General features: G+C 39.1%; 1 protein-coding gene and 1 pseudogene across 3 annotated transcripts in view; both read right to left on the bottom strand.

The window, feature by feature from the left end:
• Positions 1 to 27,544, bottom strand: part of IFT43 (intraflagellar transport 43) — a 102,469-nt gene that overhangs the window by 51,822 nt on the left and 23,103 nt on the right. For all 3 annotated transcript variants that reach the window (XM_054448056.2, XM_063651925.1, XM_063651924.1), the window contains one exon: positions 9,596 to 9,663. In XM_054448056.2, coding sequence (XP_054304031.1) covers positions 9,596 to 9,663 — 68 coding nt within the window. The remainder of the gene's footprint in view (positions 1 to 9,595; positions 9,664 to 27,544) is intronic.
• Positions 17,819 to 18,288, bottom strand: LOC129012461 (ubiquitin-conjugating enzyme E2 L3-like; annotated as a pseudogene).

Raw genomic sequence — 27,544 nt, 5'->3', positions numbered from 1 at the left:
AAGCAGGCAAATGGCTGTCCAGGAGGAGAACTGGGCTGGAAATATAAACATAAATTCTGGAGTCATCACTGCGTAGACGATAGTCAAACCTGAGACTGGGTTGAGATCATGCAGAAAGTGAGTGTTGACAGAGAAGAGAGAAGGTTAGATGAAGAGCCCTGGGCACTCCAACATTTCGAGGGGTCAGAATCAGGCCACAGACTGAAAAGCCAAGCAAGTGAATACCTCGGAAAGTAACACGTGACAAGGAAAAGCTTCTCTCTCCAAGAGGAAATGGATTTGATCTGGAAAAATCTTTAATATTTTCACGGAGGAATGAATACTTGTGATAATCTTTTGTTGTCTAAGAAGCAGACAGGATTTGTCTTATTTTCTTATTTCAGAATAAATTCCAGATATGACGAGTACTAAAATTCTCTAATAATTTAGGAAAACAAAGCTCCTCCATAAGATTCACATTAGTAGATGAGACCTGCATTTCTGCGTCACCTTCTTGTTTTCGCTTAACACTAAAAATGATTGTTATCGTCTATAAGGAAAACAGCATGGTACATAATAGCCTAGGAATAGAGAGACCACTGGCACAGAATAACGCGTCCAAAAGCAGACTCGGGTACATACAAAGATTTAGAATACGATAAAGGTGGCTTCTCAAATCACTAGAGAAAGATGGATTTTTAAATAAGTGGTGCTGGGACAATAGCCATTTAGAAAAAAGTAAAACCATACACCAAAATAAATTCCATACGGATCAGCAATTTCAATTTTTAAAATGAAAGGGTGTGGCTGTATTCCAATAAAACTTGATAAAAATAGGCAGCTGGCCTGTGGGCCATAGTTCACTGATACCTAGGATATAGAAACAAAGGAGGAGAAATATAAAAACTTATATATAATATATAATTTATATATGTATATTATATAAATTTTATATATGTATATATAATTTTATATATATATACATATGTTTACTTTTCCAAAAAGAAGTATAGGAAAAATAAACCAGAAACTAATAAAGAAACTACCTATATGGGATGGACGGGAATGAGGTGGAGGGGATGATAAGGATGGGAGTGAGACATCACTGAATATATCTTTCTATACAATTTTAACTATTGATTGGTGTAAATGTTCTACATATTCAAAAGTAAATTAAATAAAAACGATTTTTAAAAACCTTAAAATTGAACATAGACAGAAACAAGTGAATGTAACTGTGTATTAAATTGATATCTTAACCTATATGAGAAATAATTCAAATAACTTCTGAAAACAGTATCCTGAACCTTAGTGTGATATATTCTAAGGACAAAAAGAACCACAAAGAAATCTTGAGTTTTACTTAGGAAGTTTGTTTTTGATAATGACATTAGTATAGTAACTGTAAAACTACTTTATGTGTGTTACAGGATAGAGCGTATTTTTTAAAATGTGTTTCCTAGTTCTACCTACTAAAAGAGCCTAGAAGCAAAGATATCCAACAGCAATGGGCAGTGTGTATATAGATCGTGAATTCTATAACTATTCTCTACCAAAAGGACCCAGGCGTCCTTGGAGAAGTAGCTGACTCCTGGACTAAACATGCACAATACAAATTTATTCTGGAATATCTTGCTGCATTGAAAAGCAAGCACGTACTCAAATACTAATAAAGCACAAAAGCATAAGAGCCATCTTGAAGTTCTGCCTGGCCAAACATGGGACAATCTGAGCACTAATAATCATTAGTATTACAGAAAAAAAAAACTGCGATGATGGAAATGAATTATAACACAATGAACAATACAAATCCATGAGTCCAGCTGGGTGCAATAATTCATGGCTATAATCTCAGCACTTGGGGAGGCCAAAGTAGGACGACTGCCACGAGTTTGAGACCAGCCTCAGCAACACAGTGAGACCACAGCTCTACAAAAATAAGAATTTAAAAAAATTAGCCAGGCATTGTGGTGCATGCCTGCAGTCCTAGCTACTGGGGAGGCTGAAGCAAGATAATCACTTGAGCCCAGGAGTCTGGGTTACAGTGAACTATGATTGCACCAATGCACTCCAGCCTGGGCAACAGAGAAAGATCCTGTCTCAAAAAAAATAAAAATAAAAAATAAAAAATAAAAAAAGTACAAAAATAGGCACAGAGGCCAATGGAACAGAACAGAAAATCTAGAACTAGAACAACATACCTTCAACCAACCAATCTGTGGCAAAGTCAACAAAAATAAGCAACAGGGAAAGGACATCCTATTCAATAAACGGTGCTGGGAAAACTAGCTAACCATATGTAAAAGACAAACTGGACCCCTTCCTATCACTATATAAGAAAAATTAACTCAAGATGGATCAAAGGCTTAAATGTAAGATCTCGAACTATAAAAATCCTAGAAGAAAGCCTAGGAAATACCCTTCTGGATGTCAGCTTTAGCAAAGAATTTATAACCAAGTCCTCAAAAGCAACTGTGACAAAAGGAAAAATTGACAAGTGGGATCTAATTAAATTAACGAGCTTCTGCACGGCAAGAGAAACTATCAACAGGGTAAACAAATAACCTAAGAATGGGAGAAAATTTTTGCAAACTATGCATCTGACAAAGGACTAATATCCAGAATCTATAAGGAAGTTAAACAAATCAACAAGAAAAAAAATAAATAACCCCATTAAAAAGTGGGCAAAGGCCATGAACAGACACTTCTCAAAAGAAGACATACAAGCAGCCAACAAACATATGAATAAATGCTTAACATCACTATCAGAGAAATGCAAATTGAAGCCACAATGAGATACCATCTCACACCTGTCAGAATGGCTATTGTTAAAAAGTCAAAAAATAACAGATGTTGGTGAGGCTTCTGAGAAAAAGGAATGCTTACACACTGTTGGTGAGAATGTAAATTAGTTTAGCCACTGTGGAAAAGAGTTTGGAGATTTCTCAAAGAACTAAAAATAGAACTACCATTTGACCCAGCAATCCCATTACTGGGTGATATATACATACCCAAAGGAAAATAAATCATTCTATCAAAAAGACACATGCAAATGTATATTCATCGCAGCACTGTTCACAAGAGGAAAGACATGGAATCAACCTAGGTGTCCATCAGTGGTGGACTGAATAAAGAAAATGTGATATATATATATATATATATATATATATATACCATAGAATACTATGCAGCCATTTAAAAGAATGAAATCAAATCCTTTGCAGCAACATGGATATAGCTGGAGGCCATTATCCTAAGCAAACAAATGCAGAAACAGAAAACCAAATATTGGAGGTCTCACTTGTAAGTAGGAGCTAAATCCTGGGCACATATAGACATAGAGGTGGGAACAACAGACAATGGGGACTCCAAAAGGGGTTGCGGGAGAGGACTGAAAAGCTTCCTATTGGGCGGGTACTGTGTTCACTGTCTGAGTGACAGGATCAATAGAAGCTCAAATCTCAGCATCATGCAATATACCCCTGTAACAAACCTGTGCATGTATCTCCTGAATCTAAAATAAAACAGATTGTTTTTAAATCCATGAGTCCATGATTTTAAAGAGAGAAAGCAATAGAAAAAGAAAAAAGGAGAGAAAGTAAATTCTTCTTTATAGGAAAACTCCAAGCAATTAATATAGAATGGTAGAATTAGAAAGTTAACATTTTGCAATCCCTGATATAATAACTGATTCAGGCAAGGATCATTAATGGATGCTAAAACCATCCATTAATGGACGCTAAAACCGGGTGAAAGACTGTGGGTGAACAGGATTCAAAGCGGTACCCCAAACAATTACTAATTATTTATAAAGGAAAAAAAGAACCTTTGCAATGGAGAGACCTAGTGGTCACCACCTAGACCTAGTGATAAAACTTTGTAACGCCAACCAAGGGATCAGCTGATGTCACATGCGTCCTAATTTGATAAGCTAAGAAGGACACGTGATCACCTGTTCTGGTCAACAACCTTTAACTTGAATCTTATCATGAAGAATCAATTAGAGAAACCCAGAATGTGAGACATTCTACAACACAACTGGCCTGGATTCCTCAAAAAAGTCAATGTCTTGGTGGGGAATGGGGAAAGGTGAGGACTAGTTTAGATCAAGAGAGACTAAAAAGACAACTACGAAACACAATATTTGAGCTGATTGGATCCTGGAGTTATAAAAGACATCTGGGGGAACAAAGGGGGATATTCAAATATAAACTATATATTAAATATTATTAAACCACTATGAAATGTCTTAGGTATGAGTGACTGAGTGATACTGTGATACTGTAGAGAATGTCATGAATCTTTTTTTTTTTTTTTTGAAACAGTCTCGCTCTGTCGCCCAGGCTGGAGTGCAGTGGCACAATCTCGGCTCACTGCAAGCTCTGCCTCCCGGGTTCACACCATTCTCCTGCCTCAGCCTCCCAAGGAGTAGCTGGGACTACAGGCGCCCACCACCACACCTAGCTAATTTTTTGTATTTTTAGTAGAGACAGGGTTTCCCCGTGTTAGCCAGGATGGTCTTGATCTCCTGACCTCGTGATCCACCCGCCTTGGCCTCCCAAAGTGCTGGGATTATAGGCGTGAGCCACCGCGCCCGGCTGAGAATGTCATTAATCTTGAGAGATGCATGCTAAAGTATTTAGGGGTGAAATGTCATGACATCTACAACTTATTTTCAGGTTCGGGAAAAAAAGTGTGTTGGGGGGGTGTTGGGGAAGGGGGAGAGAGAAAAAAGTGGGAGGAGAGGGTGGAAAAAATTGGAAGTAAATATTTTTAATAATGATATTTTGTTTTTTTTTAATTTAACTTTTAAGTTCAGGGGTACATGTGCAGGTTTGTTACACAGATAAACTTGTGTCACAAGGGGTTTGTTGTACAAATTATTTCATCACCCTGGCATTAAGCCTAGTACCCAGTAGTTATTTTTCCTGATCCTTTCCAACCTCCCACCCTCCACCTTTCAATAGGCCCCAATGTGTGTTGTTCTCCTCTATGTGTCCATGAGTTCTCATCATTTAGCTTCCACTTACAAGTTAGAACATACAGTGTTTGGTTTTCTGTTCCTACATTAGTTTGCTAAGGATAGTGGCCTGAAGCTCCATCCATGTTCCTGCAAAGGACATGATCTTGTTCTTTTTTTTGGCTACATACTATTCCATGGTGTATATGTACAACATTTTCTTTACCAGTCTACCATCGATGAGCATTAAGGTTGATTCCATGTCTTTGCTATTGCAAATAGTGCTGCAGTGAACATACACATGCATGTGTCTTTAAAATAAAATGATATATTATTTTGGGTATATACCCAGTAATGGGATTGCTGGGTCAAATGGTATTTCTGTCTCTAGGTCTTTGAAGAATCACCACACTGTCTTCCACAATGACTGAACTAATTTACACTCACGCTAACACTGTATAATCGTTCCTTTTTCTCCGCAACCGCACCAGCATCTGTTAATTTTTGACTTTTTTTTTTTTTTTTTTCAGTTTCACTCTGTTGCCCAGGCTGGAGTGCAATGGCATAATCTCAGCTCACTGCAACCTCCGCCTCCCGGGTTCAAGCAATTCTACTGCCTCAGTCTCCTGAGTCGCTGGGATTACAGGCATGCGTCACCATGCCCCACTAATTTCGTATTTTTAGTAGAGATGGGGATTCTCCATGTTAGTCAGGCTGGTCTCAAACTCCCGACCTCAGGTGATTCGCCCACCTTGGCCTCCCAAACTGCTGGGATTACAGGCGTGAGCCACCGCACCCGGCCATATTTTTTGACTTTTTAATAACTGCCATTCTGACTGGTGCGAGATGGTATCTCATTGTGGTTTTGATTTGCATTTCTCTAATGATCAGTGATGTTGAGCTTGTTGGCTGCATGTATGTCTTTCTTTTACAAAGTGTTTGTTCATCCTTTGCCCATTTTTTAATGGGGCTGTTATTTTCTTGTAAATTTAAGTTCTTTATAGATGCTAGATATTACACTTTTGTCAGATGCATAGTTTGCAAAAGTTTTCTCCCATTCTCTAGGTTGTCTGCTCACTCTGTTGACAGTTTCCTTTGCTGTGCAGAAGTGCTTTACTTTAATTAGATCCCATTTGTCAATTTTTGCTTTTGTTGCAATTGCTTTTAGTGTCTTCATCATGAAATCTTTGCCCAATCCTATGTCCAGAATGGTATTGCCTAGGTTGTCTTCAGAGTTTTTATATTTTTGGGTTTTACATTTAAGTCTTTCATCCATATTGAGTTAATTTTTGTACATGGTGTAAAAGAAAGGGTCCAGTTTCAATCTTCTGCATATGACTAGCCAGTCATCTCAACACCGTTTATTGAATAAGGAATCCTTCCCCCATTGCTTTTGTCAGATTTGTTGAAGATAGTTGCAGGTATATGGTCTTATTTCTGGGTTCTCTATTCTGTTCTATTGGTCTATGTGTCTCTTTTTGTACCAGTACCATGCCGTTTTGGTTACTGTAGCCCTGTAGTATAGTTTGAAGTTGGGTAGTGTGATGCCTCCAGGTTTTTTTGTTTTTGTTTTTGTTTGCTTAGGATTGCCTTGGCTATTTGGGCCCTTTTTTGTTCCATATAAATTTTAAAATAGTTTTTTCTAGTTCTGTGAAGAATGTCAATGGTAGTTTAATAGAAATAGCATTGAATCTATAAATTGCTTTTGCCTGTATGGTTATTTTAACAATATTGAGTCTTCCTATCCATGAGCATGGACTATTCCTCCATTTGTTTGTATCATCTCTGACTTCTTTGAACAGTGTTTTGTAGTTCTCCTCATAGAGATCTTTCAAGATAGTGCCATTTTGAAGGCAACAACTACTCAAGGAAATTCTAAACTAGAATAATGACTATTATTTGAGAAACTATTCCCGTGTATATCTTAAGTAGTTAAATTCGATCACTGGCCATCCCACTGGTATATATATATTTTTTAATCTTTCATCTAAGACTTAGTGTAAGAGATTAAGGAATGAAATGATTTGTAATCCAGTCTTTAGAAATGGACTCTGAACTAAAATAAAAGACATTAAGCACTTGCTCCTTCTGACTTACAGGCATCTATGACTCTACTTATTTCATCCATAAAATGAGACCAAAGGTAAAGGCTAGCAAAATGTCTCAGTCTTACTATCATATTCTCTGTCAGGCTGGCCTAGATTAACTATATTTAAGCAATGAATCAAACTTCAAGAATCACAAAGACTAACTGTAATCAAAGCCTATTTAAAGCATCTGGAAGGTGCTGACAGCTACAGAGGCTAACAAATGTGGCTGAAGGTGACAGCCAGCACCATCCTACTATAGATGCCATTTACAGAACACATGTTACCTAACACTTTGTTTTAGAACCATAAAACTTAGAGAGACCTGCCTTATTACTTTACTCCTTATGCACTGTTGTTATTCATAACTTAATTGCAGCAACAAGCTATGTACTAGCTTTATGCTGAGTACTCTTCCTATGTGTTCAAGACTCAGAACAATTCTTTGCAATAGGTGTTATTATTGCCACTTTACAGGGTTAAGTAACTTCCTCAAGTTTACATAGCCAGTTAAAAGCTGAAATCTGAATTCAAACCCTGGTATGTCTGAATCAGATACCCATTAACCTTACTGTGACGTTGCTTCCTATAAGTAAAATGAGATGATTACCACACCTTAGCATGAAAATTCTGCCAGTTTAAGCATGGAAGAAATGCGAGAGAGTATGTGATAGGAAGAAGTCTGAGGAACACTTTCTCCTTATTTAAAACAAGGTAATTCTGAAACCATCCCTGAGATGTGGATGCTTATCCTGGATGGCCGAAGATCTCACAGAGATTTCTATTCTAGGTCATGTGAATTCCCAGATGCTGGCAGAAATCCAAGGGGATATCATTCATTGATTATGTCTAATTCAAACTTGTCCAAACTGCCTTATTTTGTTGTTGTTCTGCTTTGTTTTATTTTAGGCTTTTAGCAGCCTGAACCCATGGTTTTTAGTTTCTGTCTCTAGTGATAAGCAGAAAAGAGGAATGAAGAAGGGGTTTTACTGGCCCAACCAGAAACAGAAACTAAGAATCTGTGACTGTATTCTCTCTCTTGAACACCCCTGGCTAATTCTTAACATCATAAGGTTTAAAAAATACTTCTGATACTACAGCTTTGGAAAGCTGACATTCCTATGCTTAAGGCTTTAATGAAGTTCACAATTAAAGAAGATTCTTCATATTCAAAATAACCATTGCTTTTCTTGATCTGGAATGACTTCTCCCAAACAGACCCTTCATATGAAGCATTTATGGCACCATAATGATCCCAAAGCTCCTGCAACTCACAAACATCACCACCTGCCAGAATGCCTGTGAGAAGAATATGGTCAAAGCCTATCTATGAGGACAGAATGGGGATAAGAAACCGTCATCATCATCATGATAATAGCCAACATCTGCAAGTGCTTCCTAAATGTGTCTCTCTCTCCTAAATATTTTACACATATGAATTCATTTAATCCTCACAATGATCCTTTCAGGTAAGAACTATTTTTAACCCCATTGTAGAGATGCAGAAATGGAGATCAGAGATATTAAATTACTTGCTTGGGGTCTCTGAGATAATAAATGGCTCAGTTAGGATTCAAAGCCAGGCAGCTGGCTCCAGTACCTGCGGCTGTCACCACACTCTGCCGCCTCTCAATATGGAACCACAGGCATCAGCTTCTAGTCTAAGCTGTGGAAAGCCTGGGAAGGCTAAACACAACAGCAACATTCCTGTTACATATGTAATTTCCTTCAGTCTTTGAATCACCCTGTAGGGATCATCAATGTGTCCATCCAGGTGCTCAACCATGGTAAACACCTTGCCCAACATCATCCAGCTCAGAGAGAATGGCATCTGCATCTACAGCCCCACACTGTGAACCCTATGCAGTTTATAAAGTGCTGCCACATGCACTGTGACATCAGGTTTCCCAGCCTTCCCAGGAGCTCTGGAGAGGCTGATGAGATAATGTCAGATGGTTATGGTATAAATATTCATGCCAGCTTACAGTAAACACAAGATACCAACTAGGCAGGGTGATGGGACATCTGTATTGTTCCCCTTTATGAATGATGACTGATATATGTCAGGGGAGGACATGCCGCACAGTTCATCAGCAGTTACCAACAGGCAATTCCATTATATTTTGGAAATTAAGAACACAGAATGCTACAAAATGGATAAACTTTGAAAACATTATGACAAGTGAGAGAAGCCAGCCATAAAGGACCACATAATGTAGATTCTATTTACATGAAATGTCCAGAATATGCAAATCAGAGAGAGAGAAAGTTGACTGGTAACCACCTAGATCTAGGGAGGTTGGGGGGACAGGGGAAGTGGCTGCTAATAGATACAGGGTTTCTTTTGGTGGGGAGGTGATAAAAATGTTGTAAAATCGATTGTGTTAATGGTTGCACAACTCTGTGAATATATTAAGAATGATTAAATTGTACATTTTAAGTGGGTGAATTGTATGGTATGTAAATTTTTTCTAAATAAAGCTATTGTAAAAAATAAAACAACACAGGAGCAAAGTCCCCCCAATCGTGTGCACCCCCACCCCTACTCTTATGAGCTGCTGGTACTCACTTCGAAGCCTTCACGGAATCACCTGCCCAGCCTCCCTGTCGGCAGCGAGGTAATTTAGGAGAGGAAGTCTACAAGGAAAGAGAAGTCAAAAGAACACATTCATTCAACATTTGCATTTATTTTATTTTTTGTTTTCTATTTTTTGAGATGAAATCTCTGTCACCCAGGCTGGAGTGCAGCGGCGCGACCTCAGCTCACTGGAACCTCCGCCTCCTGGGTTCAAGCGATTCTCCTGCCTTAGCCTCCCGAGTAGCTGGGATTATAGGTGCGCACCACCACACACAGCTAATTTTTGTATTTTTAGTAGAGACAGGGTTTCACCATGTTGGCCAGGCTGGTCTCAAACTTCTGACCTCAAGTGATCCACCCACCTGGGCCTCCCAAAGTGCTGGGATTACAGGCGTGAGCCACCATGCCCAACCAACATTTGTGTTTAAACACCACAATGGCTGAGGGTAAGGTCACCTACACCAATCAATATTCAGCCTACCTTTTGAATAAAAATACAGTAACCTTTCTAATTTACTATGAAAATCTGGGTTCCTTCACACCCTCCTGGTGAGTCATAAATTGGCACCATGTTTCTGGAGGGCTATTTGGTGATGTTTATTGAAAGCCTTAAAAATGCTCATACTTTTTAACCTAGCAATTCTAATCCCAGAAATTGATCCCAAGGAAAAAATCAGAGAGGAATATAATGTTATTTTTGAGTAGTGAATAGCTAGAAACAACCAAAATTGCTAGCAATAAGGAATTAAGTAAATGGTAAAATACACATGAAAATACTATGCAAATAACAAAAAGCCATGTTATAAGAAAACCCGATGATATAAGAAAGTTTGATACATTTTAATTTTCAAAAACATGTTACCAAACAGTAAGTATATGCTTTTGATTCATTTTTTGAAATGATTATCAACATATACTACCTAGTGTTAATGAGTTATATGTACACGACTGACAGGGGACTCCATTATAGGCAATTTTAATTTTCCTTTCCTCTTCTGCTTTTTATAAACCAAAAAGTAATAAAATAAAGATATAAGAGTGAGACTTGATTAGAAGACATAAACTAAATTGATGGACAGATTAAAAATCTGCTCAAGAGGCCTACACCAACCCCTGCCACTGCTGCCAGTAACTGAGTACAGTGTCTAAGAGGCTATGGGATTGACTTGCCTCCAACCCCCACCACCACTAGCACCCATGTATGCCATCTAGGGGCCTGAGGATAGGCTGACCCCACCCACCACCACCACTGCCAGCACACACATGACCCAGGGGCATAGGATGGATCCACCCTGCCCACCACCACTGGTGCACATTTTCTGGGATCTAAAGGACCGTTCTGCCCTGTCTGCCACCCATGCATAGTCTGGGGCCTGGGAATAGGCCTACCCTGCCTGCCACCAGTGTCCATGCATGTCTCCCAAAAGCCGGATGGCCAGTCTACCCAGCTTGCAGCCACCACCCACCCACATGCACTACCTGGGGACTGGCTCACCTGGCCCACCATTGCCACCCCTGGCACCTGAGCAAGGCAATGGAGGCCTAAGGACTGACCTGCCCAGATCCACCATCACCAGAACCCATGTACACCACCTGGGGGGCCCAGGGACTAGCATACCTGGCTTGCCACCACTACCACTGGTGCCCAAGGACCAGCCCACTTGGTATCCCCATTTGCAATAAAGCCTTGTCACAGCCTCCAATAACAACTATAGCCTAAGCCACTAAAGAACCCATAGATACCCACTGAAGCTGATTACAGCTGAAGATATATAAAAACTACATCCAGAATCAAAGCCAAAGCACCCCAACCAACCAACACTATAGATACATCTATAGGAAAAGTCTTTTCCTATGGAAGTCAATTCATAAGACTGGAAGATGCAACTATTACACCAGATACACAGATATCAATGTAAGAACACAAGAAACATGAAAAAACAAGGAAACATGACACCTTTAAAGGAACACAATAATCCTCCAGTAACAGATCCCAATGAAAAGAAAATCCATGAAATGGATGAAAAAGAATTCAAAACAATGATATTAAATAAACTCAGTGAGGTATGAGAGAACACAGATAAACAGTACAAAGAAGGCCGAGTGCGGTGGCTCATGCCTATAATCTCAGCACTTTGGGAGGCCAAGATGGGCAGATCACAAGGTCAGGAGATAGAGACCATCCTGGCCAACATGGTGAAACCCCATCTCTACTAAAAATACAAAAATTAGCTGGGTGTGGTGGCGCATGCCTGTAATCCTAGCTACTCAGGAGGCTGAGGCAGGAGAACTGCTTGAACCAGGAAGTCAGAGGTTGCAGTGAGCTGAGATTGCGCCACTGTACTCCAGCCTGGCAACAGGGCAAGATTCCGTCTCCAAAAAAAAGAGTACAAAGAAATCAGAAAAATGATTCATGATCTGAATGGGAAAGTCAATAAAGAGACAGACATCGTAAAAAAGAACCAAATAGAAATCCTGGAACTGAAGAAGTCAATGAAAGAAAGAAAAAATACAATCAAGCTTCGACAATAAACTAGATCAAGCAGGAGAAAAAGAATTTCAGAACTTGAGGACAGGTCTTTTGAAATAACTCAGACAAAAAAGAAAAAAGAATAAAGAAAGCCTATTTGACATATGCAACACCATAAAGAAAACAAGTATTAAAATTTTTGAAGTCTCAGAAGAAGAGATGGGCAAAGGTACTGAAAACCTATTAACACAATAATAGCTGAAAACTTCCCAAGTCTTGAAAGGGATATAGATATTCAGATACAGGAAGCTTGAAGGTCTCAAAATAGATTCACCTCAAAAAGATCTTCTCCAAGGTACATTATAATCAAAATGTCAAGTCAAAAACAAAGATAAAATTCAAAAAAACAACAGGAGGAAAGTGTCAAGTCACATATAAGGGAATTCCCAGCAGAAACCTTACAGGCCAGGAGAGTTTGGGATGATATATTCAAAGTGCTGAAAGGAAAAAAAAAAGGCAGCTATGATTACTATACCCAGCAAAGCTATTATTCAAAAATGAAGGAGAAATAAAGTCCTTCCCAGATAAGGAAAACCAGGGGGAATTCATCACCACTGACCAGCCCTTCAATAAATTATTAAGTGAGTCCTATATATGGAAGTGAAAGAACAATATATACCATGATGAAAACACAAGACAGTATAAAACTCACTAGTAGAACAGATACACAAATGAGAAAGAGAAAGAATTCAAACATTACCACTTCAGAAAACCATCAAACTGCAATGATAAAAATTAAGAGAGGAAGTAAGGAAAAAAGGATATATAAAACAACCAGAAAACAATTAATAAAATGGCAGAAATAAGTCCTTAGCCATCAATAATAACCTTGAATGTAAATGGATTAAACTCCTCACTAAACTGGCTGGATGAATTAAAAAGCATCACTATTTGCTGCCTATAAGAAACTTACTTCACTTATAAAGACACACACAGACTAAAAGTGAAGGGATGGAAAAAAATTCCTGCAAATAAGAACCAAAAGCAAGCAGGAGAAGCTATACTTACATGAGATAACACAGATTTTAAGTCAAAAACTGTGAAGAAGGTCATTCTATAATGATAAGAGGATCAATATAACAATTCTAAATATATATGTACCCAACACTGGAGCCTCCAGATAATAAAAAGCAAATATTATTAGATCTAAATAGACTTCAATACAATAATAGTTGGTGACTTCAACATCCAACTGTCAGCACTGGAGAGATCATCTAGACAGAAAACCAGTAAAGAAAACTGGGAATTTAAACTGCACTTTAAACCAAATGAAGCTAACAGACATTTACTAAACATTTGATCCAATAGCCACAGAACACACATTCTTCTCATCAGCACATGGAACATTCTCCAGAATAGACCATATGTTAGGCCACAAAACAAATGTCAAGAAATTTTTAAAAACCAAAATCATATCAAATATCTTTCAAATGACAATGGAATAAAACTAGAAATCAATAACAAGAGGAATTATGGAAACTGTACAAATACATAGAAATTAAACAACATGCTCCTGAACAACCATTGGATCAATGAAGAAATTAAGAAGAAAATTAAAAAATTTCTTGAAACAAATGAAAACAGAAACACAACATACAAAAACCTACGGGATACAGCAAAAGCAGAGACAAGAGGGAAGTATAGCAATGAATACCTACATCAAAAAAAGGAAAGATTCTGAATGAACAAGCTAACAACACACCTCAGGGAACTAGAAATGCAGGAACCAGCCAAACCCCAAATCACTAGAAGGAAAGAAATAATAAAGATCAGAGCAGAACTAAACAAAATAGAGACTTAAAAAAATACAAACGATCAATGAAACAAACGATAGTTTTTTGAAAAGATAAAATTAGTAAACTGCTAGCTAGACCAACCAAGAAAAAAGAGAGAAGACCCAAATAAATAAAATCATAAATGAGAAAAGAGACATTACAACTGATACCACAGAAATACAAAGGATTGTAAGAGACTATTATGAACAAGTATATACTAATAAATTGGAAAACCTAGAGGAAATGGACAAATTCCTGGACACGTACAACCTACCAAGATTGAACCAGGAAGAAATAGAAAACCTGAACAGACCACTAACAAGTAATGAGATTGAATCCGTAATAAAAAGCCTCCCAACAAAGAAAAGCCCAAGACTAGATAGCTTTACTATTGAATTCTACCAAACTTACAAAGAACTAACACCAATTTTTCTCAATCTATTCCCAAAAATTGAATGGGAGGAAATTCTTCCTAACTCATCTACAAAGCCAGTATTACTCTGACACCAAAACCAGATAAGGACACAACCACCACCACAACAACAACTATAGGCCAACATCCCTGATGAACACAGGATGCAAAAATCCCCAACAAAATACGAGCAAACTGAATCCAACAACACATCAAAAAGATAGTACACCATGATCAAGTGGGATTTATCCCAGGGATGCAAGGAGGGTCCAACACAAGCAAATCAATAAATCTGATATATAACACCAACAGAATGAGGGATAAAAACCACATTATCATCTCAATAGATGCAGAAAAAGCATTTGATATGATTGAACATCCCTTCATAATAAAAATTCTCAGCAAATCAGGCACAGAAGGAACAAATCAGGCCTCAACTTAATAAAGGCCACATATGACAAACCCACAGCTAACATCATACTTAATGGAAAAAAGCGGAACATTTTTCCTCTAAGAACTGGAACAAGACAAGGATGTCCACTTTCACCACTTTTATTTAACATAGTCCTGGAAGTTCTAGCCAGAGTAATCAGTTGAGAGTAAGAAATAAAATTCATCCAAAATAGAAGACAGGAGTGAAATTGTCCCTCTTTGCAGATGATATGATCTTATAAATACAAAAACCTAAAGATTCCATCAAAAAATTCTTAGAACGAATAAATGAATTCAGTGAAGTTGCAGGATACGAAATCAGCACACAAAAATCAGTAGTGTTTCTACACACCAATAACAAACTAGTTGAAAAATAAATCAGGAAAGCAATCCCATTTATAATAGCTACAAAAAAATACTTAGGAATACATTTATCCAAGAAGGTGAAAGACTTCTACAATGAAAATTACAAAACACTAACGAAAGAAATTGAAGAAGACATAAACAAATAGACATCCCATGCTTATGGATCAGAAGAATTAATATTGTTAGAATGACTGTACTACCCAAAGGAATCTACAGGTTCAATACAATTCTATCAAAATACCCATGACATTCTTCACAGAAACAGAAAAAACAACCCTAAAATTTGTATGGGACCACAAAAGGGCCTGAATAGCCAATGCAACATTGGGCAAAAAGAACAAAGATGGAGGCATCACATTATTTGACTTCAAAATATATAATACTACAAAGCTATAGTAACCAAAACAGCATAATATTGGTATAAAAACAATTAGATCAAAGGAAGAGAATAGAAAACCAAGGAATAAATCCATGTATTTCTAGCCAAACGATTTTTGAAAAAGACACCAAGAACATATTAGGGAAAGAACAGTCTCCTCAATAAGTGGTACCGGGAAAACCGGATTTCCAAACACAGAAGAATAAAACCAGACCCCCCATCTCTCACCATATACAAAAATCAAATCAAAATGGATTAAAGATTTAAACATAAGACCTGACAGTATAAAAACTACTAAAAGAAACCTTCTGCACATCAAATGAAACAATTAACACAGTGTAAGGATAAACTATAGGAGAAGATATCTGCAAACTATTTATCCAACAAGAAACGAGCATCCAGAATATGCAAGAAACTCAAACAATTCAATAGCAAAAAACCCAAAAAAGTCCCATTAAAAAGCAGGCAAAGGATCTGAAAAGAATCTCAAAAGATGACACACAAATGGCCAAGTATATGAAAAAATGTTCTACATCACTGATCATCAGAGAGATGCAAATCCAAAACCACACTGAGATATCATCTTACCCCAGTTAAAATGGCTCTTTTGAGCCTGGCCTGAACTGTCACTTTACTAATGGATATCAAATGGTTAACAGTGTTCCCTAAGAGTCTAAAAACCAAAATGATCAGCTTTATCTTGTTTAACCACAAACCCAAGGAAGCCATGGCTATTGGGTGAAAATCCTTTCTGCCTAGAGGTAACACAAAGCCACATTTCCTCTCATTTTCTTCCCATTATAAAATGGTACCAGCAGCTCCAAAACAAAGCGATCACCAGCTAAAAGTCACTCCTCCAAAGCCAATACAGTTTAACACCTACTTCTAAAATCAAAGGATTTTTTTCACTAATAACTGAAGCCATTAGGAGTTGATATATTATAAAAACTGTATAAGCTACTTTTCATTTCCTCTACCCAAACATTGAGATCACTCAGAAAAGTAAAAATTGCAAAGAAATCCCCTGAGCAAAATGAGTCAGGAGCTATGGTAGTTAGCTTGCTTCCCACTGGTGAACCTCAGGAGAGAGCACTGAAGCAGAGGGGAGAGGAGGAGAGACAGGCAGGCGTAGCTCTCTGCAAAGTAGGCTTGGGCATTTAGAGGAAGATGCCTATCTCCTGAGGGAAAGTCCTTACACACATGATTTAGTTCTCTGAGTCCAAGGATTAGCAATATTTTTGTAAACACCCCCTAATATGAGTCTTGTTAGGGGCACACACAAATACCCTGTCTGAATGAGACGGACTTAATTAATAACTATTAGCAAGTTATATGCTCTTCCCCAGACATCAACCTTGTTACCTACATGGGGAACTCGGCACTGGTCCCATGTGCACTAGGTGCAATAGAAAAAGTAGAAGATGTCATCCCTGTCCCAAATGTTCCATGAGGCCAAGAACACGCAGAGTTCAGTGTATCAGGCCTGTATGAAATCCACGTAATTGGATGTCAGGCTTAATCTGAAACCCATAAGGCCACAATGGAAGTGAGAAGTAGGCATCAGTGATGGAGACACAGAATTGTTCCAGGAAGAGGCTGCATCCAGGGTCCAAAAGTGAAGCTGAAGAAAAATCCCTCAGCCATGGGGCAGTTCCACCAAAATTTGCAGTTTTCTTGCCATCTTGGTGGTTTTCACTGGGACATTATTAAGGCTGCTCTGATAAGCATGCATAAGGCTTACAATATATGTCTAAAAGCTAAACAGAATTGTACACACTCAGGAAGTGCTGAGGAGAAGGAGAGGTCAAGGAAGCTTTATGGGCAAAGTGGGGCTTGTCCTGGACTGGAAATGTAAAGAAAAAAGCATTCCAGAAGCAACCAGATCCAAGGGTGTAGTGATACTGGGGATGGTACATAACTCTCCTGTAGCAAAATTTTGTTACTTGACCATTATATTTTAAGGGTCCCTGGGAAACGTCTTTGGGAGTTTGAGACCCTCAGCATTCATTACTCTACAACGCAGGCCTTAAGTGGAAGCTGATGCAACTTGATCATAATGTGGCAGTTTGAAATTAAGTACAAACAATCTGAAATGTAAGCAGATGACTAGCTTGTAACAATATGATTTTTTTAGAACATCTTAAATTTTTAATCCTTTCTTTACAGGTTACCTAGACTACTTTGGACTAAGAAAACTATGGAAAATTCGTAAGTGCCACAAGCGAATGCCAGGTGGTAGCACGTGTCAATTTTCCACAGAGTCCTGAATGCACTGCTTGGGGTCTCTGCTCATACTTGCTGGAATCAACTGTAGTAGATTTTAGTCCATGGGTAGCTTTTCCTCATATTTCTTTGTAAACTCTTTAGCATTCTTATAGAATTTTTTACAGTCCTTAGAGTACTCTTCAGCTAGGTCAGCCCGAAATGGGTGCTCGGGCTGGGGGTTGTTCACGAGTGCTATGACAGCCTGGATTACTTGGTCAGTTTTGGTTGCTGGCTTCCAGTTTTCAGCACTAATTACTTGCAGACAGACTTGCTCCTTTTTGTCATTGTTTGGGTGATAAATCTTTGTTTTGTTTTAACTGTGGTCTTCAGTGGTTTAAATGGGTACTCTGCTGGAAATCTGATCTCCATTCTGAAGGCCCGCTTATCATATGGAGGGTTGTCAGGAACAATTAGCCCTTGCCAAGTCAAGAAATTAGCTTCCTCAAACCTGGATGTTACGAAGTTTTTCATTCCACATTTGCGGATTTCTTCAAGCTCCTTCATCAGCCTTCTGCTGGCTGCCATTTTGGATTTGGTGCTGCTCGTTTCCCCAGCAATATGATTTTAAAGGTCTAGTTGGTTTCTTTTGCATAGACAGTCCAGTCTCTGAATACTTGGCTGCTCTCCCTAAGAGATATCATGACACCTAGACACCTAGTTATCCCCATTTCAAAAAACAGCTATCTCCCCAGGGCAATCTGAAACACAGGACACACACCTAGGCCAGCCACTGCTGTTGCTCCTTTTATGACCAGCTGCCAGGACTGCTGGCCTTCCCTTCCCGGAGGTGGCAGATCAGATGCTAGGGAACTTACGGGGGTGTGAATGCCCTCACCAGCTCAACTGTCAAAGCTCCAGTCCCTGCCTGGACTGACGAGAAATTAAAGCCCTTTATTCACAGATCTTTCCATTTGGACCAGGGGTCCTTCCCACAGAGCAGAGGAAGACACAAATGCATGATTTATTTTGTTTTTCAAATGTTATGAGTCTGAGTTCTCTACCTAATGGCCTACTCATTTACAGGAAAAAGAATTTACTCCTGCTCCATCATTGAAGCTAAAAACTTAATCTTCAGGCAGCCTAAGACAGTCGTGGCATTTTTTTTCCTAAAGCCCATCAACTCAAGAGTCCTCCTTGACCAAGCACTTGAGAAGACATCTGTTTGAATTGGCATTTTGGAAGAATCTATTTTCTATCCCTGTGTTAAGGAGAAGAGAAAGAAACTACATGGAAGAGAAGCATTAGAGCTCAAACAAACTTAAAAGCCAGAAAGAAGAGGAGGCCTGATCCTAGAATTCAAAAGTCCTGGTTTATTCTTTAAATTACTCTCCTGAAATTCAGAGGCACAGCCCCAAGACAACAGCTGGACAAATGATTTCCAATTTTGGCTGACTTACTGCCAGGTAACATTCCCTAAACTTGTTTTAAAAAAAGAAAGAGTCTTAAAATATGTAACACCAAGAGGGACAGAAATAGGAACAAGTGACGGTAGTCCTTAGGCAGTGCATCTCTTGTGTTCTCTCTTAAAAGCTGGAGTCATGTCTCCGAGTGTGGGAAATGAGCACAGCCTGCTGGGGCTGCCGCCTGATGGACGGAGGGGGCAGGACCCTGCATAGCTCCTGAAAAGCAGCAAAAATGTGTTCTCTCCAAAAATAAACAGGGGGCAGGAATGACTGCGAGTAAAGAGATGGAAGCACGTGACTGGCGGTTGCAGTCCTGAAATACCAGCTTTCTACAAAAAGGAGCCTGTGAGAGGCAGAGAGCGGGAATTTCAGGAAATGGCCTCTTTATATGGTCTCATCCGAATGGGCTAGGATTCAATAACTGGAATTACCATGTCAGAGGGAGTCTTTAGGGCCAGACTTGTTTCTGATCTTTATATGGTTCCCCCAGATTCTTAAAATGCCAAAACAGAAAAGATGCTGCAGTGCCAAAAAAGGAGCCTTCTGAGTTTAGAAACTTCTCACACACTCTCAGAAGTCCTGGAGAAACTCCACCCTAACCCCAAAATATGAATCAGGCCAAGAGTTCTAAGTCCAAACTGCAACCTGTTTCAAAAAGCCAGTCCAAATACATGCATAAATTCCAACAGAAAGACATTTAGTTAAGCAAGATCAATTGCAAACTTCACACACATCCATCTTCCAGCTTCTACGGGCAATGCAGCTCCCACATTCAATCTTAGATTACTGACTAAAAACAAACTTCCCTTTCTTTCTCCAGCAATCTGAGAGAAGATTCAAGAAAGTTGTTCTTTATATGCTTGGCAAGTGAAAAGACTGATAGTAATACGGTATGTGCATACGCTTCAGGGCTGGCATCTACTCCTGCAATCTGTCCTCCACGCACTGTTCCAACTCTCCCAGTTGCTTCCTCCTGCCTCAACCCTGGGTCTGACAACTAATCCTTCAGAGAACTGAGTTTCTCCATAGTAGATTTAAGGTCATGGAAGGTAATGGATCACTCAATCTTATAACTGAACTCCTGTGAATAAACATAGTTCTCTCAAGCTGAAATGGACATATCAAAATGCAAAGACTATTTTATGTATAAGAAAGAAAGCTGATCATCAGTAAGTGCTAAAGCCATTAGGTACAAGACTGACTGGTGGGCAACTGGGCATTTTCACAGTGCCAAAGAATCAACCCATATATTACATGCTAGTTGCAGGGGAGAAAAACATTCCTTAACAATGGAGATATCTATCATTATCCTAACTCAGTGATCAAACTTAGCAGCATTAACAGTGGGACGTAATGTGCTGCTACTTGAAACACATGACACCACCCAGGAAAACTTCCTGCCTAAACCATTCAACTGGAATCTAATCAAGCCTTCCAATCTGATTTCCAGCTTACTGGAAATCAGGTGAGAAAGTAATAAGTAAAATGACACTTGGAAGAAAGAATCAAACAACCCCAGGATGTGGGAAACTCTGGTAGAAGAACTGGCCTGATCTCTTCAAAAGTGTCAATGCCGTTAAAAAGATAGGAGTGGGCCAGGTGCAGTGGCTCATGCCTGTAATCCCAACACTTTGGGAAGCTAAGGCAGAAGGATCACTTGAGGCCAGAAGTTCAAGACCAGCCTGGGCAACAAAGTAAGACCCCATCTCTACCAATAATAATAATAATAATTAGCTGGGTGTGGTGGTGTGCAGCTATAATACCAGCTACTCAGGAGGCTAAGGTGAGAAGATAGCTTGAGCCCATGAGGTTGAGGCTACACTGAGCTATGATCACGCCATTGCACTCCAGCCTGGGCAACAGAGTGAGACCCTGTCATTAAAAAAAAAAAAAAAAAAAAAAAAAAGTAGAAGTGAGGGAGTTAGGGGACTATTCTAAATTAAAAGAGACTTAAAAGAAATAAATCTAATTGTGTGATTCTTGATTGGATTCTGGTGTGAACAAAAGAGCTATAAAAATACTTTGAAGACAACAGTGGAAAATAAATTTGGAGTGGGTAATAGATGGTGTTAGGAAATTATTCATACTGTTAGGTGTAAACTTGTGGCTTTCTAGGAAAATATCTTTTTTTTAGATATATGCTGAAGTATTTAAGTAACATATTATGATGCCTATAATTTGCTTTGAAATAATTCAGCAAAAAATTATGTATAAAACATATATTCTATTTTTAAATATTTTATAAATTATAATTTAAGCAAATATGGCAAAATGGTAGTAACAGTTGAATCTAGTTGATGGATATATGTTGTTCATTGTACTAATTTTTCTACTTTTCTGGGTGTTTCTAATTTTAATGAAAAGTTAAAACAATAAAGAAACTAAATGCATAAAGTTTAGGTTTAACAAAAAAGAAAAAAGGCAGGGTTGGTATGGAGGAGGGTACCAGCATGGAGGTTGTTCCTTGATGCATGTGCTCAGTGAAAAAAAATGGGACATTCTCCACCTAATGGTTGGTAATTCCTAACATGCTGGGGACCAGAAAACTACTCTACACCCAAAACACGGGGTCTCAAGATCCCTGCCATGACTACAGGTGACGGAGGAAGGTGCTTTTAGATAAAAGTGCCTCCCTGCCCACCCCAGCCTCCTGTGGAATATATTTTAATTGTGTATACCTGAAATTGGGGAAGAAAACAATGTGGTAGAAGAACACTAGAGGCTGGGCAGGGTGGCTCACGCCTGCAATCCCAGCCTTTGGGAGGCCGAGGAGGGAGGATCACCTGAGGTCAGGAGTTCAAGACCAGCCTAGCCAACATGGCAAAACCCTGTCTCTACTAAAAATACAAAAATTGGCCAGGCATGGTGGCGTGTACCTGTAGTCCCAGCTACTCCAGAGGCTGAGGCATGAGAATCGCTGGTACCCAGGAGGCGGAGGTTGTAGTGAGCTGAGATTGCACCACTGCACTCCAGCCTGGGTGACACAGCAAGACTCTGTCTCAAAAAAAAAAACCACTAAATGAGACACCAACTAATCTGGCTTCTGGCTTCTAGTCCTTGCTCTGCCACAGACTAGGTCCACAACCCTGGGTTTTTCTTCATGGTAGAAGTGATTCCTCCCACTTCCAAAATTCTGTAATTCTATGGATGTATGAATTGTGGCAAACTGAATTCAGGTACCTAGGAAGAAGGTACCTAGGAGGAAGGTACCTAAGCAAAACAGATGTAAATGGCAACACCAAACACTTATCCATTTAAGCTGAAATGAAGGAAACAGAGACAAAAATAGAGAGAACACAGGCTATAGAGAGAAATGAGAATATGTAAGCATAAAGACTTGACTGTTGGTGAATAAGCCAAGCTAGGTAATTAGAAATAATATATTAACGAATTCAAAGCTAATGATAAAATAATAATATCCAATGTCTATTTCACCAAACGTGAAAGCTTTAGGAGGGTTATTTGCTGAATCTTATGATACGATGAAGTGGGTACTACTACATACTAAGTTTACTGATGAGGAAACTAGGCTTAGAGATTAACTCAGCTAAAAATCATACTATTTGTAAATAACAGGGCAAGGATTCAAACCCAGGTGCATCTGATACCTGAGCTTTGCAATGAAACAGATGATACATAATTGCCTAGCAGCTAGTTGCATGCCAGCTAGAACGGGCTTGAAAGAACAGAACCGCCATAGAAAACAACCAATCTGGGCTGAAACAAAGTGCCCAACAATCCAGACCGATAATACAAATCTAAGACCCGGCAAGGGCAAACTGAAAGGACCATCTCTTTCATTTATTTCCTGGGCTCAAGGTAAGATGTACCTGTCAATGACACAAATATGTTCAATAAGATAGGAGGTCCAGAAAATAGCATGGTCTAATCCTTACCCCTTTAATGAGGCAAGTCAAGGATTAGATTGAGGGAAGCGTTAAGGGCAAAGTCAGAATTAAAAAGTGATGCCAAAATCATATTAATAACAGCTTGAACACTGTGCCAAGCTGTGTTAGGCTGCATTCAGTATAAATCTTTGCACTTGGAAAATAGCTGTGTCTTTACTGCATGCTAGAAGATATTTTCCTCATACCAATAGTGGAGTAGCTTTGAAGGAGGGACTGAATCAAGGACGACATGTGATTTTGCCACAAGGAAGCAAAGGGGAAAAGCTATTTAAAGGTGGGGAGAGGGAGGAAAGGAAGAGGGAGCAGGAAGGAGGGACAGTCCTGGGTTCAAATTCTAGAAATGTCTCTTTCTAGCTGGGCAGCCTTGGGCTCATTATATCTCCACTGAGCCTCCTTTTCCTCATGTGTAAAATGAGAATGATCATGAGTCCCTTGCAGGTCTACTGTAGACACTGGAGAAAATCCCTGGCATAGAGTAGACTCCTAATAGTGATAACAGTGGCTATTATATTATTTTCAGAAATAATAATAATAGTAATAAAATACAGACTTCAGAAGAGAAATCCTTAATGCTTAGGGTTGAGACAATGGAAGTTTCTGGTGGCCAGGTGTTATAGGGCCTTTTACTTGGGGAAGGCCTTGCACATATTTCATTCTAGGGATCCAATTATCTATTCCAGCTTTCCTGAAGAGAGACATATCCTTGAAAGCTGCCCAAATCAAGAAAAGGAAACCACAGTTCTGTAGCTCACTGAGACATAACGTGATGCTCAGGACAGCCACAATGTTTGGCAAATGCTCTACTGGTGTCGCACTTCCCAAATATTCATACATAACCTATAATAAAAAGAGCCATATCCCACAGCTCAATACAGAGTCATCAAACTGCCCAATTTAAGTGACTCATGGGATAGGGCTGCCAGTAGTTTGTTGAAGAGGCTGATCCAAAGAGAACAGATTTCAGCCCTGAAAACCATTCTTCAAATTCACCCTGGACTTTCCCACCTTGGATGGCCTCTTCTTAATCTCAATTACATCCTTTTGGGTCATCCTAAATCAGCTCTCCCTTCTTCCTCTTCTTGGTTCTATATACCTTTCAGACACTTATAAAGACATGCCCCATTTCCCCATACTTTCTGCCATTCAGCCAACATAAACATTCTTTTCAACATTCATCATAAATCAAAACGTATACATTTCTGTCATTCTCTTAACTCCTTTCCGTTTATTAAAATCAACCCAGCATGTGTATAGCCAGAAATGTGCATAATATTGAAGGTGTAAATTCCCAACACTCTAAGAAGCAACCCCTCCTGGCACATGACTTAGTGACTTTGTATAAGCACAGTCTAGACTTGCTACCTCAACCAAAGCCAGGATGGAATGACTTGGAGCAAGCTGAGAGCAGTAGAAGCAAGCTGTAACCCTGATGCTTTAGGAAACCTGATCTCTCACAAGACTCCTCAAGGGTGATAACGGAAAAGAGGTGAGAGAAGCATTAACCCATGGGCTGGCGGCCCCCATCACATGAGACCTAGAGAGAAATGCCCAGCTTCATTCCCCACTCTGTGTCACACAGTGGTGAGACCAGGGACACTGCAGGTTTCACACTGCAGTTCTTAATCTTGCCTTAGTTGTGGGAGCCCAAGGAGAAGACACTATAAGTATAGAGCAAGGTCATGGCTAGCAAATTAGTACACATTTCACTATCCCTACTATATACCATTTGAAAAGTGGCCCCAGCAGAGGCGCAGTGGCTCACACCTGTAATCCCAACATTTTGGAAGGCCAGAGCAGGAGGACTGCTTGAGCTCAGGAGTTCAAGACCAGCCTGAGCAACAAAGTGAGACCCCATCTCTACAAAAAATAGAAAAAATTAGCCAGGCATGGTGGCACATGTCTTTAGTCCCAGCTACTCAGGAGGCTGATCTAGGAGGATTGCTTGAACCTAGAAGATAGAGGCTCCAGTGAGCCATGATCCCACCATTGCACTCCAGCCTAGACGACAGAGTGAGACTCTGTCTCAAAAAAAAAAAGTGTCCCCAGTAATCCTAAAAAATATTTTTTAAACTTCTAGAACTGTTTCCCAAACTTCTGGATTTCATAAACTATTAATATTTCAAAAAGCAAATTTCTGTTTGTGTGGATTGGCAGTACAGCTTAACAGCTTTTAATTTTGTTAAGAACTTTTTTTTAACCATTTCTTAAATGGTTAAAAAATCATTTCATTAAAGAATGGACCTTTCTAATCTTCCCAAATTAGAAAGGACACAAACCAGGATAAGAAATGGTCCTTTAAATGGAATAAATTTAGCTTACAAAAAACTTACTACATTGTTCTTGGATTTCTCCTATCAGTAAAAACTTCCTTATGCATACACCAGTGTTAAAACATGCTACAGTCTCTTTTTCAGCTTATCAGTCCAAGCCCCAGGTTAATTTCTTAGGTTCTTTTCCCACCCTTTCTCAAATGAGCAAGGCTGAAGGCCAGCTCCTCTACCATCCCAGCTGACAATGGCCTAACATGAAAGGCAGGACCTAGGAACAGTCACTTAATCCATAAATTTTACTACTCAGCTTGAAGCTGCACAGAAAGACCCTCCCCACTCCCGCCCTTGAAACAGCACGCTGCCAACCTCTCTAACTCTAGAGGCCTTTTTAGATTAACCTTTCCTAGTGCTCAGCACAGCATCCGCATGGATGAACACTTGTATTCTGGTGACTTAGCTCTGGTCGCTGGGCCCCTTTCATACCCATGTTTCTGGTCATTACTTCCAAGTTGCACCACTAATGTCAGAACACTTTCTGTCTCGATAGCTAATATATCAGAACGTCTCTGTCACTAGTCCCAAGGGAAAATGGACACAAACTGTCTCTGCAACAATCGCTCTCATTCTTTTCTCACCAATAATATCACCTGAAAAAAAAAAGTGTATGTTGAAACAGTCCAAAAGCAATTGGCACATAATGGGAAAGTAGTATGTATTCAACTAATTATCACACAGATAATAATTATAACTTTGGACAAAACATATAAAACCACTATTAGAAGATAACGGAGAGGAAACAAAAGCAGGCAGAAACTGAAGGAGATTTTATCCTCGAAAGAAAAGAACTGGACTGGTAAAAATCCATGCTCAAATAGATTCTCTGAGTGTGAATGCACTCAGTCTATACAGCAATTGGGTAGCTGGAACTCCAGAAGAAAGATGGAATTTTATTGGCTTTAAGAACAAAGCTTGGGGCTGCTACAGTGGCTAGAAATAGGGGAAAATCCTGAGAAGAAGGGAGCCCCCAAATATGTACACAAATTTCTCTAAAATTCTTAGTCAATACCTGAATTGTACATGCATAAAGGAGACTCCAAGAAACCCAGTGCAAAGCAACTGCTGAAAGGATAATAAAAAGCTGAGTAGAGATGAAATTTCATTGCAAGGGAGGCAGAGTTTGGAGTTTGAGTTCCACAAAGTTAGAGGTGCTTGGTAGAAACATTGGGTCTTTCACCGAAATCCCAGAAGGGCCATCTGAGGAGTAAAGACCATGTCCCAGGACTATGGGATTTGCTCTAGGACAAAGGGTAAAACCAAAATAGACCCAGCCTAACACAATCCAAAACCAAGTTCCCACAAGTTTAAGGTGATCCACAAATAGTTTAACTGCCTACTAAAACAAAAATAAACACTTTTCAGAGGAAGGTAATTCCAGAGTTACTGTAACTTTTCATCTACAATGTCTTATGTACAGACAAAAATTACTAGACATATGAAGAAGTGGGAAAATGTGACCCATAGTCAGAAGAAAAAGTAGACAATAAAAACTGACCCCAGGATGACCCAGATGTTAGAATGAACAGACAAGAACTTTAAAGCAGCTATATAAGGAGTTTATAAGCAGCTGTATGTTCAAGGACTTACGGGAAAAGATGGCCATAATGAATGAACAGATGGGAAATCTAGGAGAGAAACAGAAGCTATGTAGGAAAAAACAGATGGGGAAAAATAAATGGAAATTTCTAATTTAAAAGTAAAATATCTAAAATGAAAAAAATCAGTTGGGCTTAACAGCAGTTTGAACACAACAGTAAAAATCATCAGTGAATTTAAAGACAGACCAATAGAAAATACCCAATCTGAAGGACAAAAGGACAAAAGATAGGAAAAAAAATTAAGGCTTCAGAACAAAAAACATACAACAAACTTATGGAACAATATCAAGTAGTCTAACATTTATGCAACTAGAGTCCCAGGCACAAAGAGAGAGAAAATAGGGCAGAATAGATATTTGAAGAAGTAATCGCCTAAGACTTTCCAAATTTGGGGTGACAAATATCAACTGCGAGATCTGCAAACCTTAGCAAATCCTAAACAGAAAAAAATCAAAGAAAATGACACACAGTCACATCATAGTCAAAGTGCTAAAAAGCAAAGATAAAGACAAAATCTTTAAAGCAGCCAGAGGGAGGAGAAAAGA

Source organism: Pongo pygmaeus, chromosome 15 (genome assembly GCF_028885625.2).
Source record: "Pongo pygmaeus isolate AG05252 chromosome 15, NHGRI_mPonPyg2-v2.0_pri, whole genome shotgun sequence".
NCBI lineage: Eukaryota > Metazoa > Chordata > Mammalia > Primates > Hominidae > Pongo > Pongo pygmaeus.
The sequence above is the reverse complement of the archived record's forward strand: the minus strand, read 5'-3'. Positions and strand labels throughout refer to the sequence as shown.